At 33.1% G+C, this 13,585-nt stretch overlaps 1 protein-coding gene and 1 long non-coding RNA gene across 2 annotated transcripts; one reads left to right on the plus strand and one right to left on the minus strand.

The window, feature by feature from the left end:
* Positions 1-4,631: 4,631 nt before the first annotated feature.
* On the minus strand, positions 4,632-12,577 carry LOC130642117 (uncharacterized). The gene is made up of 3 exons (XR_008982542.1): positions 12,330-12,577; positions 6,029-6,143; positions 4,632-5,904 (listed from the first exon to the last, which is right to left on the minus strand). It is a non-coding gene; the product is annotated as an uncharacterized LOC130642117 (long non-coding RNA).
* Positions 6,483-11,882, plus strand: LOC130642115 (photoreceptor-specific nuclear receptor-like). Its single transcript, XM_057449193.1, has 5 exons — positions 6,483-6,576; positions 6,649-8,679; positions 9,347-9,580; positions 10,597-11,454; positions 11,538-11,882. Exons 2-5 carry the CDS (start codon positions 8,598-8,600, stop codon positions 11,810-11,812), a joined length of 1,449 nt encoding a protein of 482 aa, XP_057305176.1. The 5' UTR covers positions 6,483-6,576; positions 6,649-8,597; the 3' UTR covers positions 11,813-11,882.
* Positions 12,578-13,585: the final 1,008 nt, after the last annotated feature.

A 13,585-nucleotide genomic window follows, 5' to 3' on the forward strand; every position in this document is an offset into this window, starting at 1 on the left:
TTTTTCACTTTCTTTTTAGTATAGCTTGTGATTTTTTTTTCTTCATTATGAAAATAAAAATTCACCTTTGTTGTAAGTTTATCTAGACCCGAGTAGGAAATTTTGCATCTTCGGTTTCTGTCTCCTGAAAAGAAAGAACGACTGTTTGCGATAGGAGTTAAAACGAACTGCCACAAGAAGACTAAAGGCGTGAGAACGTTAGAAGGACTGGGGACTAAGAGAAGCGAATATAAACACTAAAAAAATCTAGCACTCCAATTATGGACAAAATTATTTTAACAAACTCATTTTTTTTCGTCATTTCTTAAAGTTGGCTACACAGGTAGAACAGGTGGACAGCGTTAAAAAATTTTCAGTGGCATTCTCTGGCGCTCTTGAACAACGAAATAATCCACGTTGGGATTAAGTTTAAGTTCAAGATTTTAGATTTAACCAAAGATAACCTAAATTCCAAAGTCCGTTGTCAATATCCAAAATGCGCCAAATTTGATATAAAATTCAACTACCTGTGGCGTTAAAATTGGTAACAAGCTGTCTTCTCTCATTATATTTTTTCCATGGTTGCTGTAGTTTCGTCTCTTAATCGCCTCAAATGACCACATCATGAATATTACAAAACACAACAAATGCCCAATTTTATGCAATCATGGTCGACACAAAGAACGATCTTACCCCTAAGTTGTTACCTTATAAGATGCTTTTTTTCTTTTATTCGTGAGTCAATGAAAGAAAAATGGATATTTTTTTTTCAAATGTATTTTGTAAATACATTTGTAAATACTTTCGACGCACAAAAAACACATTTACATCCCTTCTTTTTTCATCCGTTTTTCTCAACATAGAGAATCAGGATTTGCAGGTATAGTCATTTTTGTTACAGAATGTAAGAATTAAAGTGAGTGAGAAAAATGTATGGTAAACTATCAGTGATATGTTCCAGCAGTGTTTCTCGCTCACAAGATCCCTAATACCAAGTCAATAAATAAATACATCATCGGACTATCAGTTCACAGTACAAAAACTGTAATTTAGAAAAACTATCCATTAGCCGTGGAAAGATACACGCTTTTTCGCCTTTGCTATATCGTTATTTCATTTATTCTTCTTCGCCTGTTAGCATGGAGTAATTGAATTGCACTACCGGGTGTCTGGGAAAGCTGTAGCTACGCATTTATTTAACAGACAGAACAGAAATGGAGATTTAAAATTCTGGGAAACGTACATTGAAAGGATTTCAAAATTGAATTGCATTTCGACGTGTGAAGTAAATCGAATGATGGAATTTCTATAATTGTTTGAAAAAGCAGCTGGTTAGGAAAGTTTCTCATAAAAAACCATCTATTTTTATCAACGTTGACGGATTAAGATGGCAGTTTCGTTTGCAATTCACGTGGATCCTTTCTTTCATAGAAAGATGTATTGATATAATAACCAGATGATCATATAAAAAAATAATCAGGACAAAACAAAGAATTTAACATTAAATAAAACATGAGAAAAATCTTTTGGCTTGTTAAGTCAGAGTATATTTCTACAAAAGGAATTTTGTTTTTTTCTTAACAAACAACGATACAGCCTTTGTCGATGGATGGAAAAGGTCTAGCATACTAGGGGGCTGTTGATGTGAGGTGAGCTGGCAAGGTTAAGCAGAATGAAGAAACTCACGAAGTTTGTTTATATATTTTACATCGCGTTCTAAAAAAAATTTAAATTCTTCAAAAAAAAGTAATCCATGAGAATGCTTAGTAATGCTTATTTTGTGAAAACAAGGATAGTTATTGTTTCCCATGCATATAATGCAATATATTATTTTTTTACCAATAGTTGATACCTTTATATCATGAACAAATATAAAAGAGTCAGCTCTAAGATCACGCAAAATTTTGACTGCCATGTTCTGATGTAAGAGACATTTCTCGAAACTGTTTCGAAATTTTTGAAGGAAACCCTGCTAATGTAATTGACGAAATATCTTTTTGATAAAATTAGGGAGGCTCAGGAAAGTTATAAAACATTCAGATATTGTTCATAAACATAACTAAACCCTTTACAATCATTTTCCTGCCTCTGTCTGACCTGATTTCTTAATTCATCGATATTTTGGGGGATTTTTTTTGAGCAACATTTCATCAACAATGATCACAAATTGGATTGACGGAGAGTTAGATATTAATAATATGCAGTGGACTCTCTCTATATCGAACCCGTAAATGACCAAAAAATTTGTTCAAGTAGAGAATTCTCATACAAATTGAAATTTTTGTTAACAAAGCAAAAGGGAGTATCAAAAGTATATTAAAGGTCCATTAGACTCAAATTATAAAGTTCAAAAAACCTGTAATATCTTTTTGTTTGAGAGTCTTTTGATTTCACATAGCCATTCCAAGCTAAAAATAGGTCTTTTCCTCTGCCCACCTTCGTCATCAACTTCTGATCTTAACGGCTTTTTCACAGCAGGATCAAATATTTCTTCGAATTATGTCTGTACAAACCAGAGTTTTGTTTTCAAGTTTCCTTTTGACCTTTGACATCTTGACAATCAAGAAAAACAAAGCCTACTATTTTCCTTGATTTGTATCCACATTTCAAATTTTCGAATGTTTTGAGTGCATATAAAGAAAGTCTACTGTATAAAGTAGTCCGTAACCTGCTTTTCTTTAACACACACACACACGGAAACAGAATACGGGTAGTGCTAGCACAGACACTAACTGGGTGATCCGGCATTGAACATTAGGTTAAGCGTGTCGCATATCAGCGTGATAGTACAAGTAAGCGGTGTGTCGCACGACTAGCGGAGCGCTTACAACAGTAAAGAATTATCAACTTGGACTCAAAAAATAATTCTGCTGCCCTAGAGGTTATGTTCACGTATTTGAAGTGAACATAACCCCCAGCTTTGAAATACATTCTGGTGTTTTTTTTTTATATGTCAGGTTCTCGCGACAGCGCGGTTTTTTTCGTCGCAGTAGCTCCACAGACAATACGACACTAAGCTTCATTGTTCCCCTACACTTATTTGGTGATTTTAACAGAGGTTCAGCACCATAACGTGTGCTCCACATCTAAATACTTTCTAGACGTCGTCTTAAACCGTTGCTCCCTACTAAGTTATCGGTTATCGGTGTAGCAGACTATTCTAACTCCCTGTGAAAGATGATTAACGGGGTCAAAATAAATTAGAGAATAATAACTCACCTAGAGTAAAAATAACCTAGTAAATAAGGACTCCACCAGTTACTAGACACTCCCTTTATTTTTTAAAGAGAAGTTCAAAGGCAAAGCCACTTAGTGAAATTAAAGTATATTTTCTATTTCTATGAGCAGGTTTAAAGTTTTCATGCTTTTGTATTCTACAACATTTTTTGATCTCTTTTATTTATCAGAAAAAAAGCTTTTTTCATGTCATTGAAAGTACTAAAAATACACACTAAACAACTCTTTCATGAAAAAAGGTATCACAAATTACCAAGAGAATTTTTTTGTTCATTTTGCTCTTAGCCTCATTTTAAAAACCCTATGTTACGTTTTCTACTATTTCTATCAATTTTGACATTTTTTAGCATTTATGAATAAACACACACCTTGTACATTGTCTTTATTCTTTTTTATTTTTATTATTTTGTAACTTTGCTAGGATTTCGAGAAAAATTATTATCTACTGTACTTCATGTTATGTAGTCATGTGTTTTTTACAGCAAGTTTTGTCACTTCCCGCCGATTAACTTTGAAAATTATTAAATTCTACTAAATCTTTCAAAGCACTAAAAATTTCTATTTTTTATTTTCAGTTCAAAGCACAAATTTACGTCAAAAAAAAGTTTGTTGACTAACTTTTTAGTTAAGGCAAAAATTTTGGGGAAAGATCTTGGTAGGGTCATAAAGTTTGGTAAAATTTTGGTCATAATTTAGTAACTCAACCGACTTTCTACCGTTCTATCCAAAAGAAATATAAGGGAGTCAAAACAAACTGAGGGAGTTATTATTTCCTAGAAAATGTAATAATAGAAAAGGTAATAATTCACTAGTTTATTATGACTGGGGAGTTATTATTAACTAGTTTATCTTAACTTGGGGGTCATTATAAACTAGTTTATTATGACTAGGGAGTCATTATTAAGGGGAGTTAATAATTCCGGTGACACCGGACAACATAATTTTGTTGGTTTAGTCACGAAATAAAAAGATATGTTTGAACCAAGGTCTAAAACAAACAGAATTAATAATTTACCTTTATTATTTATAGCATTTTGATACTTTAGTTAATCCTGAAACAAAATCTGCAACAAATTGCTTAACAGCTTCTTTGTCTCAACACATACAGTTGCTATATACTTACCAACTGTATTTTCTACACTGATCGCAGAGAGTCGCATTGAGCGGTGTTGATTCAATTCTACCCGTGATTGACGAACTCTTCTGTGGTTTTATCCCCGTTGAGAGTTGCCAATGTCTCGTGTATAAATTCCATCGAGAGAGAAATTTACCGCCAGAGCAGTTGGAATACCGGCTACCGAAACATTATCTGCGAAGTGTGCGAAAAGCGACGGTTAAGTGTAGTATATGGCGCATAAAAAAATGGAAGCGAGATGTAAAACAACTGTTTAAATGTGGAGCTTTTGTTAAAGTGTGGAGCGACTGTTTACGGAAAGACCGCCCTGTCGGCGTTAAATAATGTTTATTTCACGCTGGCGAGAAATCATTTAACAGAATTTGCTATTTTTCACTTTCTTTTTAGTATAGCTTGTGATTTTTTTTTCTTTATTATGAAAATAAAAATTTACCTTTGTTGTATTTTTGCATAGTTATATCGTGCCAAAATGAAATAATTTTGCGTTTACACAGTAAAATTATGTATAAAGAGAATTCAAGAATCTAAAGCAAAATTTTAGGTTCGTTTACACATATTCTTTTCACGCAGGCGTAAACACTTACTTAGGTTTAGCAGTTTTAACCGAAATAAAAAAAACCCTGGGAATAAGGTTGATTTTAAACCCATGTAAGTTGCGCTTTTTGGTAAGTGCACATGTTTGAAAGTCACGGACACAAAAGGATCAGCTCTAAAGGGTCCCTCCTGTGAAGTTTAAACCCGAAGTGAAACATCATGAAAACAGTCGCACTTTTCACTGGCGTGTGGAATTTTACATTCGTGTTCATATCATAGTACAATACTGCCAAGTTTTATCACTTTCGGTATGATCCTAAAAAAGACAACCCATGGTTAAAATTTAGGACATTTGAGCTTGGACGATAATCTTCTTTTTAAAAAAATTGAGGTGTACTGTATCAAAAATATCTGAACTACAGCAACCTCGTTCCAAGGGCATTTTGCCTTTCCGTAATAACGGCTCAGGGGCCACAAGACCCTGGGGACGGGGATGGAACTACAGCTGCAATAACTACAATCTAAAACTTTAACAAGATTTTTTTTCATCAAGCACATCAGGCACAGGCACGTCTATAATTTTAAGCATCACTATGAAAATAATGGTATCCGTCGTGCGTTGAAGGTTTCACGCACAGTTTTTTTCGATCTTCCGCAGTGTAAGTCAATTGCTTCATGCAAATTGGCGTACAAGGATGCACGAATATCTAACCAAGGATAGTAGTAACAAAAGAGTTTCCATAAATTATACCGACGGGTGCTTCTCTAGAGAGCTTCCCCCACATTCCCCACTGTATGTATAGGGAAGGCAGGGATGTAAAGGGTCCTGAAAATTTTTTTTTGATGACAGTTATTAGTTTTACACAAACAACAGAAAAACATGTGTTTATGTGAACGTTTCTGATTATATGACGTAAACAAAATTTAAAAGCATGGCTGTATGTTGTGCATGATTTGAACTTTTGTGCTTCATCACCAAATATGGAGTTCGGTTTTTTTTTATAATTCTTTCTTCTTATCTATAGAAATAAAAACTAGGGTAATGATATTGAAATGTAAAATATATAAAAAAAATAAATAAATAAAAAGTAAATAAATAAATAAATGAATGAATGAATAAATGATTATGAACGTTTTCCTTACAAGGTCTGGTTGTCTTGCATTTTTCTGCTTAAACAACAGCACCTTTCTTTCCACCAGTTTGCGTTCTCAAATCTTTCAATCGTAAACTGTCCAAATAATAATCAGGATGATTTTTCTAAAAAGTTAGGAATGTTAAAAACGAAAAACACAATGTGATATAAAAAAGTTGCTTATTAAGCCAATCTAGCAAAACGCTAGCAAAGCTTTCTTTACACAATGGCCACGTTTTTTATGTACACATAATTTTGTTCATGTTATTTGCACTCAGGATTTATATGGTATTTTATATGTTCGTAAACAAAAACTTTTTCGAAACAAGCTCTCTTGTTAAATTGGTTCATCTCACACCTGTTGAAAAGTGTTTTCTCACAAAAACAAAAGAGATTAGCGTAAAAAACAGAGACATTCTTTGCGTCGTGTGGTTGGAGCCAAAAGCTTATCCATTATTCTAATTAACTCTTTTAATTGAGCAATAACCTAATATGTCTGTGTGATTCTTGTTTATTTAGAAGTATTTCTATATTTGGAGCAATAACGCGGAAATAACGGTAGGCAAATTAGTGTTTGCATATCTGCAAAAATCGTGCCTGCAATTCTAACCTTTTTTCTATTTTTACTAGATGAGATACACTGATCAAATTGGAATAACATTTGATTGTCGTTGGATTGAATGGAATTCATATGAATGGAGCCCTGTAGTACAATCTTAAATTGTTTGAGCGAAACTATCCAGACAAGGAGACAACTAAAAGAGTAGGCACTTAAAAGGTGTCGAAACCAGTAAAGGGAAAGATTAAAATATCAAAATACAACGAGCAGATCACGACGATTCGCTCTTCTTCTTCCTGGTTCTGTTTATAGTATAATTTCTTAAAATAGTTTCTTAATTAGCATTTTTTTGCGAAGGAGAGTGTGGAAATAAAACTTGATCATTGCACCAACTTCCGGGTGAAAGAAGAATAGGATTGTTAAGAATTTTTTTACTCACTTATTGTTTTTTATTTTGGACAGACAAATCGTATAAAAACAGTAAAGCCGTGTAATAAAACTTCTGAAAATACAGTGAAAAAATAAGAATAATTTCAGGTTGATCATGTGAAAATAGAAAAACCTCAAGTTATAGTTAAGTCTAAATGACTGTTAAAAATGTTAACTTCTCAGCCCCCTCCCTCCCCCTTTTTCAATGTAGGGTAACGTGCCCCTTAAGCATATGACCCTTTTTTTGTCCGTAGTGTATATTCGTACGCACTTTTGCCCATTTTTGAGTACGTATATGTTCATCCGCTATTCGTACGTAAAGTGCTTTAGGGTTAGGGTTAGGATTCTTTTTCCTTTTTTCTACGTATGAATAGCGCTACGCACTATTAATACGCACTTTATGTCATATTAAAGTGCGTACGAATATACAGTTCCTTTTTTGTCTGATTTCATTAACCAAGTCGTAAAAAAACGAGCATATTGTTATTGTTTAAGTTTCTTAGTTTCGTTTGGTTTGTTGTTCTTTATTTTAAAAGTTTACGTTCTTCTACTTCAATAATTTTGTTTTCTGTCAAATGAACGTAAACAAGGCGGTATAATGAGAGTATAACTACACTTTAAGAATTTGTAGATCTATTCTTGATGAATGGCTCATACAGGTAAGTTCAATGAAGCGAAACAAATTACCAGAACTACACACAATTCATGTAAACAAACTTAAAAGAATGCAATTCTTGTATTTGATCTTGGATTAATTTTTAGAACCTCACAGCAGCATTTTTTTTACCTGTAACCCTTTTTCTTCCTTCTCATATTTTGCTTTTATCCAGAAGCAGTTGTTAGTTTTTGTTACTTTTTTATAGCATACATCCAAGCGAGGTTAAAAGAAGATGTAGCCAGCTATGGATTTGTGCGATCTTCCGTTGACATATATTCCAAAAAGCCCTTATTGGAAAAATAGTCTATGAACAAATAAAGAAGAGAGTTTCTTTGATTTTAAGGAAGGGGGGGATGGGGGGATCTAACCAATTATATTTTGTTTTTCCCACCACCACCACCACCGCCATCACCAACAACAACAACAAATTGTATAGCGAAATTTTATGCGCAATATCGTCAATCAAAACAAAACAAATATCCGCATGATATTTTATGACAGTTGCTAAGCAACTGGATTACATTTGAATGAGCACGCGTTCTCTGAATTTACGACAAAAAGATATGTCAACGAGCTGTCAAACAAACTCATTCTATTGTTTTCTTTTGATCGCCTGCGAGCATTAAAAAAGATTAATTCAGGTCAGCGGCTGTTAATTCATTTAATTGCTCTCGCACCTGTTTGTGCTGCATGGAAGAGAAAAAATACAATTCATATTTTGAAAGAGAGAATCATGAGAAAAAATAAGGATCAATCGATCAAAACTTGGTTGTATGATTCACGTGTTTTTTTGCTGACATTGCAAAAAAATAAATTCAGCAGAGTTAACGCTGACCTGTGATATAGAGGAAAGAAAGATCTCCGCTGTACGTGGTAACAGTATAATATATAACATATATATATCAGATACGGTTTTAATGCTTCAGATATCGAATGGAGCTCGGCGAGAGAGAATTATTTCAATTACATATTTTAGCTGAACGAGCTGTAAAAGAAAATATTGAGAAGATGAAAGGTAAGTTATTTGTTCTATTTCTTTTAAGTATCATCATCAAGATTCTTCCTTACATGTGCATCTAAATATTCTAGCTGGATAACACATAATAAATAAAAAAAGATTTATAAATTATTTGCCAAAAAAGAATCGTTCTCCAGTGAGAAAATGTTAATTAAAAAATTTGTAATAATTGATGAAAAAATATGTAATAATTGATGAAAAAAATTTCTACAAAGAGAGATCACGCTGCTGATATTAGGCCATTTTTCAGATCCGAAAGTCACGTATTATTTTCAGTTAAAAATCATGAAAAAAAATCATAAAATTTATTAAATTATCAATACGTACCTCGACATTGTATAAATTAAAATAAAATTAAAAACGAAGATTTTTTTGATAAATTCAGCCCTGATATTTAATAAAGAAAACAAGATGGCTGCTTTAAAAAATTATTTGGTTCAAAAAGTATCATTTGCTGTTTGCCGATGGGGAGAATAGCTTGCTTATCCTGAAATATTTTTCTGTGTTTTTTAAAACCTGGATTTATTGCGATTTCCGCATCAAAAATACTTCGAGAGAAACAAATCCTTGCGAATAATTGTCTGCAAAAATTTAAGCAAAATTGTAATTTTATTTTACAAGCTTTTTAGTTGCATAATATATGGTAAAAAAAATTATTTTTTAGATCTGGAACTGAAACTTTGTCGAACTTGTCGTGTTTGCGGAGATCGAGCGTCGGGACGTCATTATGGCGTGCCGTCCTGTGATGGGTGTCGGGGTTTTTTTAAACGAAGTGTTCGTCGAAATGTCGGCTACAGTTGTAAATACAATAGGAATTGTGCTGTTGATATCAAACGTCGGAATCAGTGTCAATATTGTCGCTTTCAACGATGTCTAATCGTTGGAATGAACAAACACGGTGAGTTGTGAATTAAAACAACTGTCTGTTTATCGTTTACCTTCGGTTTAAATTATTTCCCGCCAAAACTAAAAAATTAATTATTAATATTAGGCATGTTCTACCTTTTGGAAGCTTATAAATTTTTAATTATTTTTGCATTGAAACGAAAATCATGAATAATTAAAACCACTTTCGAAAATACGAAAAAAGAAATGGACATAGAAAACTCTTGAAAAAAAAGAAAGAAATTTGAGTTTTCCCATTGGCACATGTGCGTCTTTTGTTTCCCGCCACAAAAAGCGCGCGAATTTACAACAGGTGCTACCTTTGAGAATATTTTTGTAGCATGCAGGCTTGTAGCATGCAGTTGGAGATAATCTATCTATATTTTTTCTACCTCTGCAAAATCTTTTTATTACGAAATTAACTTTTAGCTATTTTTGTTCATTATCTTTTCATTCATTTTATAATTTGATCTTCTGTGTGAATCACCCACTTCTTGTGTGGTGATCTTTTGAGAGGACCACTGTCGTTACTGGTAACCTATTAAGACCAAAAGAATTAGGCACGTGTGTTTTTGACAAGCTTTGTGCATAATATTTTTTATTGTTAAAAAATCTTGAGGTAATGTCATGTTTTTAAACGAAAAAAGAATTTATTTGATGTTATTTATATTTTTGACATACATATATTTGTTTGCAACTGATTTTCATTATAAAGTCAGAATTATATTTGTGCAATATTACAAAAATATGTGACCCACTATCTTATTATTTTTATGTGCTCATTGTGAGTGTTTTAAATAAAATAAAAAAAAAAACAATTTAATATAAAAATCAAATGAATGAGAAACAAATTTCATCTCGAAAAATATTTTTTGACATTGTATAATTTTAAAATATTTTCAACTTTAATACACAAAAAAATGAATATTTTTATTGATATCGCACAAGTGCAAAATACCATCCAAAAGCATAAATTTACGTAATTACAAGCTTGAATAGTCCCTAAAATTTACGAATTTATCTTTCTAGCTGTGCAACATGAAAGATTACCCAGAAGACTGGCTGGTGTCACATGTAAAAACAACATTCCAAACAACACTATTTTTAACCCACAAATTCCCGGAATAATTAATTTTAACACGCCTATTTCTATGCCTGCATCACAAATATATTTCTTAGATGCACTAAGTCCGTTACCTACGCCAAGTCCAAACTTATTAAGTCCAACATGCGTGCCAAGTTTCTCCAGGTTTCCTTTCTTCCAACCGACGCCACCTTGTATGAATCGGCCGGTTGTTCAAGAAAATAAAACTCCTCAAGAAATTAAAAAACCTGACTCTGAAGAACCATCAATAGATAACGTAAAGACATCTTCACCCGATATTATGAGACCGATAAAAATCAACTGTTCGTCTCCTGTCACGCCTATGTCAAAACGTTCGGCAGAATACACGATCGAATCTCTACTCAAAGTATCAAGCGACAATCGCCCGAAATCTACTCCCCATTTGTTGACGCCGCCGACTTCGCCGCAGCACCCGGCAGACACGCAATATAACGAACACGTACCTGCAGCGTTGCTGTGTATACTCGAAAACGCTATCGCGTGTGTTCATACCGTTCCTGCGTTTCGCGACTTGTCTAACGATTCAAAAACGAACGTACTAGAAGATTCGTGGATGCAAATCTTTCTTCTTGGAATTTACGAATCAGGATATCCCGTTGAACCGATATTATTGTACCTTCAGAACATTACAAGGCTTTCACCAGCTTTTCAAAATTATCAAGGGTTAATGAAATTGAAAATTTCAATGAATATGTTACAGGAGTATCATGTGGATCCAATGGAATTAGCATATATGAGGACAATCACGCTGTTCTATCCTTGTAAGTCTTTTTATAATAACTTTTGCCTGCTTGTTTGCTCGTAGTTGCAAAAATTATTTTTATATTTTAACCGTTTTATTTAGATCGCAACTCTCTACGTCCAGCACGCCTTGATAGACTTCACGAAGAATCAAAAAATATGCTAATCGACTACGATCGTAAAACTTACCCTGAACTTATATCACGATCTGGTGCGTTGTTTGCTATTATTGGCCATATGCAAGAAATCCCGAATAGCTTGGGAAAGTTACTATTTCCAAACATGAGCGACATGAAAAACCTCATTCATCATATTCATACTACCATCGTAAATGAGCATTTGAAACAAACCACGACAAACTTAAAAAACCCATCATAACAGAGAAAATATATGTATATAATTTTTTATGAATATATTTTATTAATTAAGAAAATTTCAAAATATTAAAGTCTTGTTTTTTTTTACAGAAAAAACATCCCACTAGCTGACCTTAACGCGCATGCGCGGAGCAACAAATTTTAAGGTGCGCAACAGGTACCTATTTTGTATTCACTGTCAAAGCAGCGGTCTTTTAGGTAAGGGCTAGAGGGAATGACTTTTAGAGAGAAAATTTTTTTCATTAAAATATTTTTGCATTGCAGTATTTGTTTGATAAAACTGTTAGCGCATAAATCTACGGAGACCATTAGTGGCATTTTTATTAGCCTATTCACAATTTTACAAAGTTGATAGACACGAAAAAAATTTAGTTGCCTATTCAAAATTTCGATAAAATGGATAAGCTAGTAATAATTAGTCGTCTATTTATAAGTTAGAACGGAAATAAAAGTGCGCTTGGCAACCATAATAAAATCGTTATGGAACGTAATATGTAATGTGAAGAATTAAGACATACCTTTCATTTGCCACAGTAGTAGCAGCTGTCCCCGACAGTGTGTTTGAATCAGCCATATTTATTTGCTTTGTCTGAATTTCTCCACCGTTTTTTTATAAAACCTCTGCGAACGAGTACACTTTCAAAATTATGAACAGCCAAAACACGAAAATGTTTTCCGTCTATCAACAAATATGTCTAGGATAACAACAAAAAAATAATTTGTTTATTTAATTTTTTAAAATTTTGAATAGCAATGTAAATAAAATTAGCAAAGAAAAAAAATAGTTATTAGGTTATTCAGTTTTTTAAATATTATGTACAGGCAAGAGCAATGACACTAATGGCCTTCCGCAAGAAGCTGTAGTATGATCTGTGATTGCCTTATAAAAGCGGTTTAAGGGTGGGGTGCACATCCCTGTGGGCATAATGTTTTAAAGGCGAACTAACGATTGATAAAAAAATGTGCTTAAAATGTTTATTATAATGTGGATATAAACTGTGTTAATTTTTTTTATATTTGTGAGCTTTGGTTCTCGAGATATTTAGGGTCAAAGTAGTCCTACGGTCGCCGCAATGACAGTTTCGATTAGGACTTTCTGTTCGGTAAAATACTAACTTGTGTGACGTATGTCCGCGGGAATGTAAACAAACGCATTCTGTATGAACGCAGCAAAGGAATGTTAAACCGTGCCGCCAGTGATTGTCTAAAGGCCGTTTCACATTACAGAAATATATTGAATCCAATATATTGGAAATTATTGATAACTATTGAAAAATATTGCCTCAATTAATTGACATAATGTGAAACCAACTTTTGAGACACGTTCGAAAAAACATTACGCAATCGCTTTCAATACTTGTCAAGACTTTTTAATTCAAACACGGTTTGAATTAAAAAATATTGCAAGGGAAATTCTTTTGTTGTGAGAAGACTCAATTGTTCTCCGAACAATAGAAAAATCGAATCAGCAAAGTATTCGAAATTTGTCTGTCTGAAATAAACAGTAAATGAAACATACGATCGAAGATAAAAGATGGAGCAAAATAACATTTATTATTTTGAAAGTCAGCCACACGATTTTGCTACGAATGATCAAATACTATTTCCTCAAGCTACGACGCAACAGCAACATGCCGCACATGTCTTCACTCAGAGCTCACCAAAACCAACCTCGTCAATCTTGAGCCAAATGGACATTTAAAGAGACATTTAAAGAGACAATTTGCAATAATTCGAAATATTTTCCAATATAATGAATTCAATAATTTTCAAT

Source organism: Hydractinia symbiolongicarpus, chromosome 4 (assembly GCF_029227915.1).
Source record: "Hydractinia symbiolongicarpus strain clone_291-10 chromosome 4, HSymV2.1, whole genome shotgun sequence".
In the NCBI taxonomy this organism is placed as follows: Eukaryota; Metazoa; Cnidaria; class Hydrozoa; order Anthoathecata; family Hydractiniidae; genus Hydractinia; species Hydractinia symbiolongicarpus.

What these genes read in the sequence shown, in the direction of transcription:
- LOC130642115 (XM_057449193.1), top strand. Translation starts at nt 8,598, where the DNA reads ATGGAGCTCGGCGAGAGAGAATTATTTCAATTACATATTTTAGCTGAA. An exon ending in AAATATTGAGAAGATGAAAG is followed by an intron (nt 8,680 to 9,346) that starts GTAAGTTATTTG and finishes ATTATTTTTTAG; the next exon opens with ATCTGGAACTGAAACTTTGT. An exon ending in AATCACGCTGTTCTATCCTT is followed by an intron (nt 11,455 to 11,537) that starts GTAAGTCTTTTT and finishes CGTTTTATTTAG; the next exon opens with ATCGCAACTCTCTACGTCCA.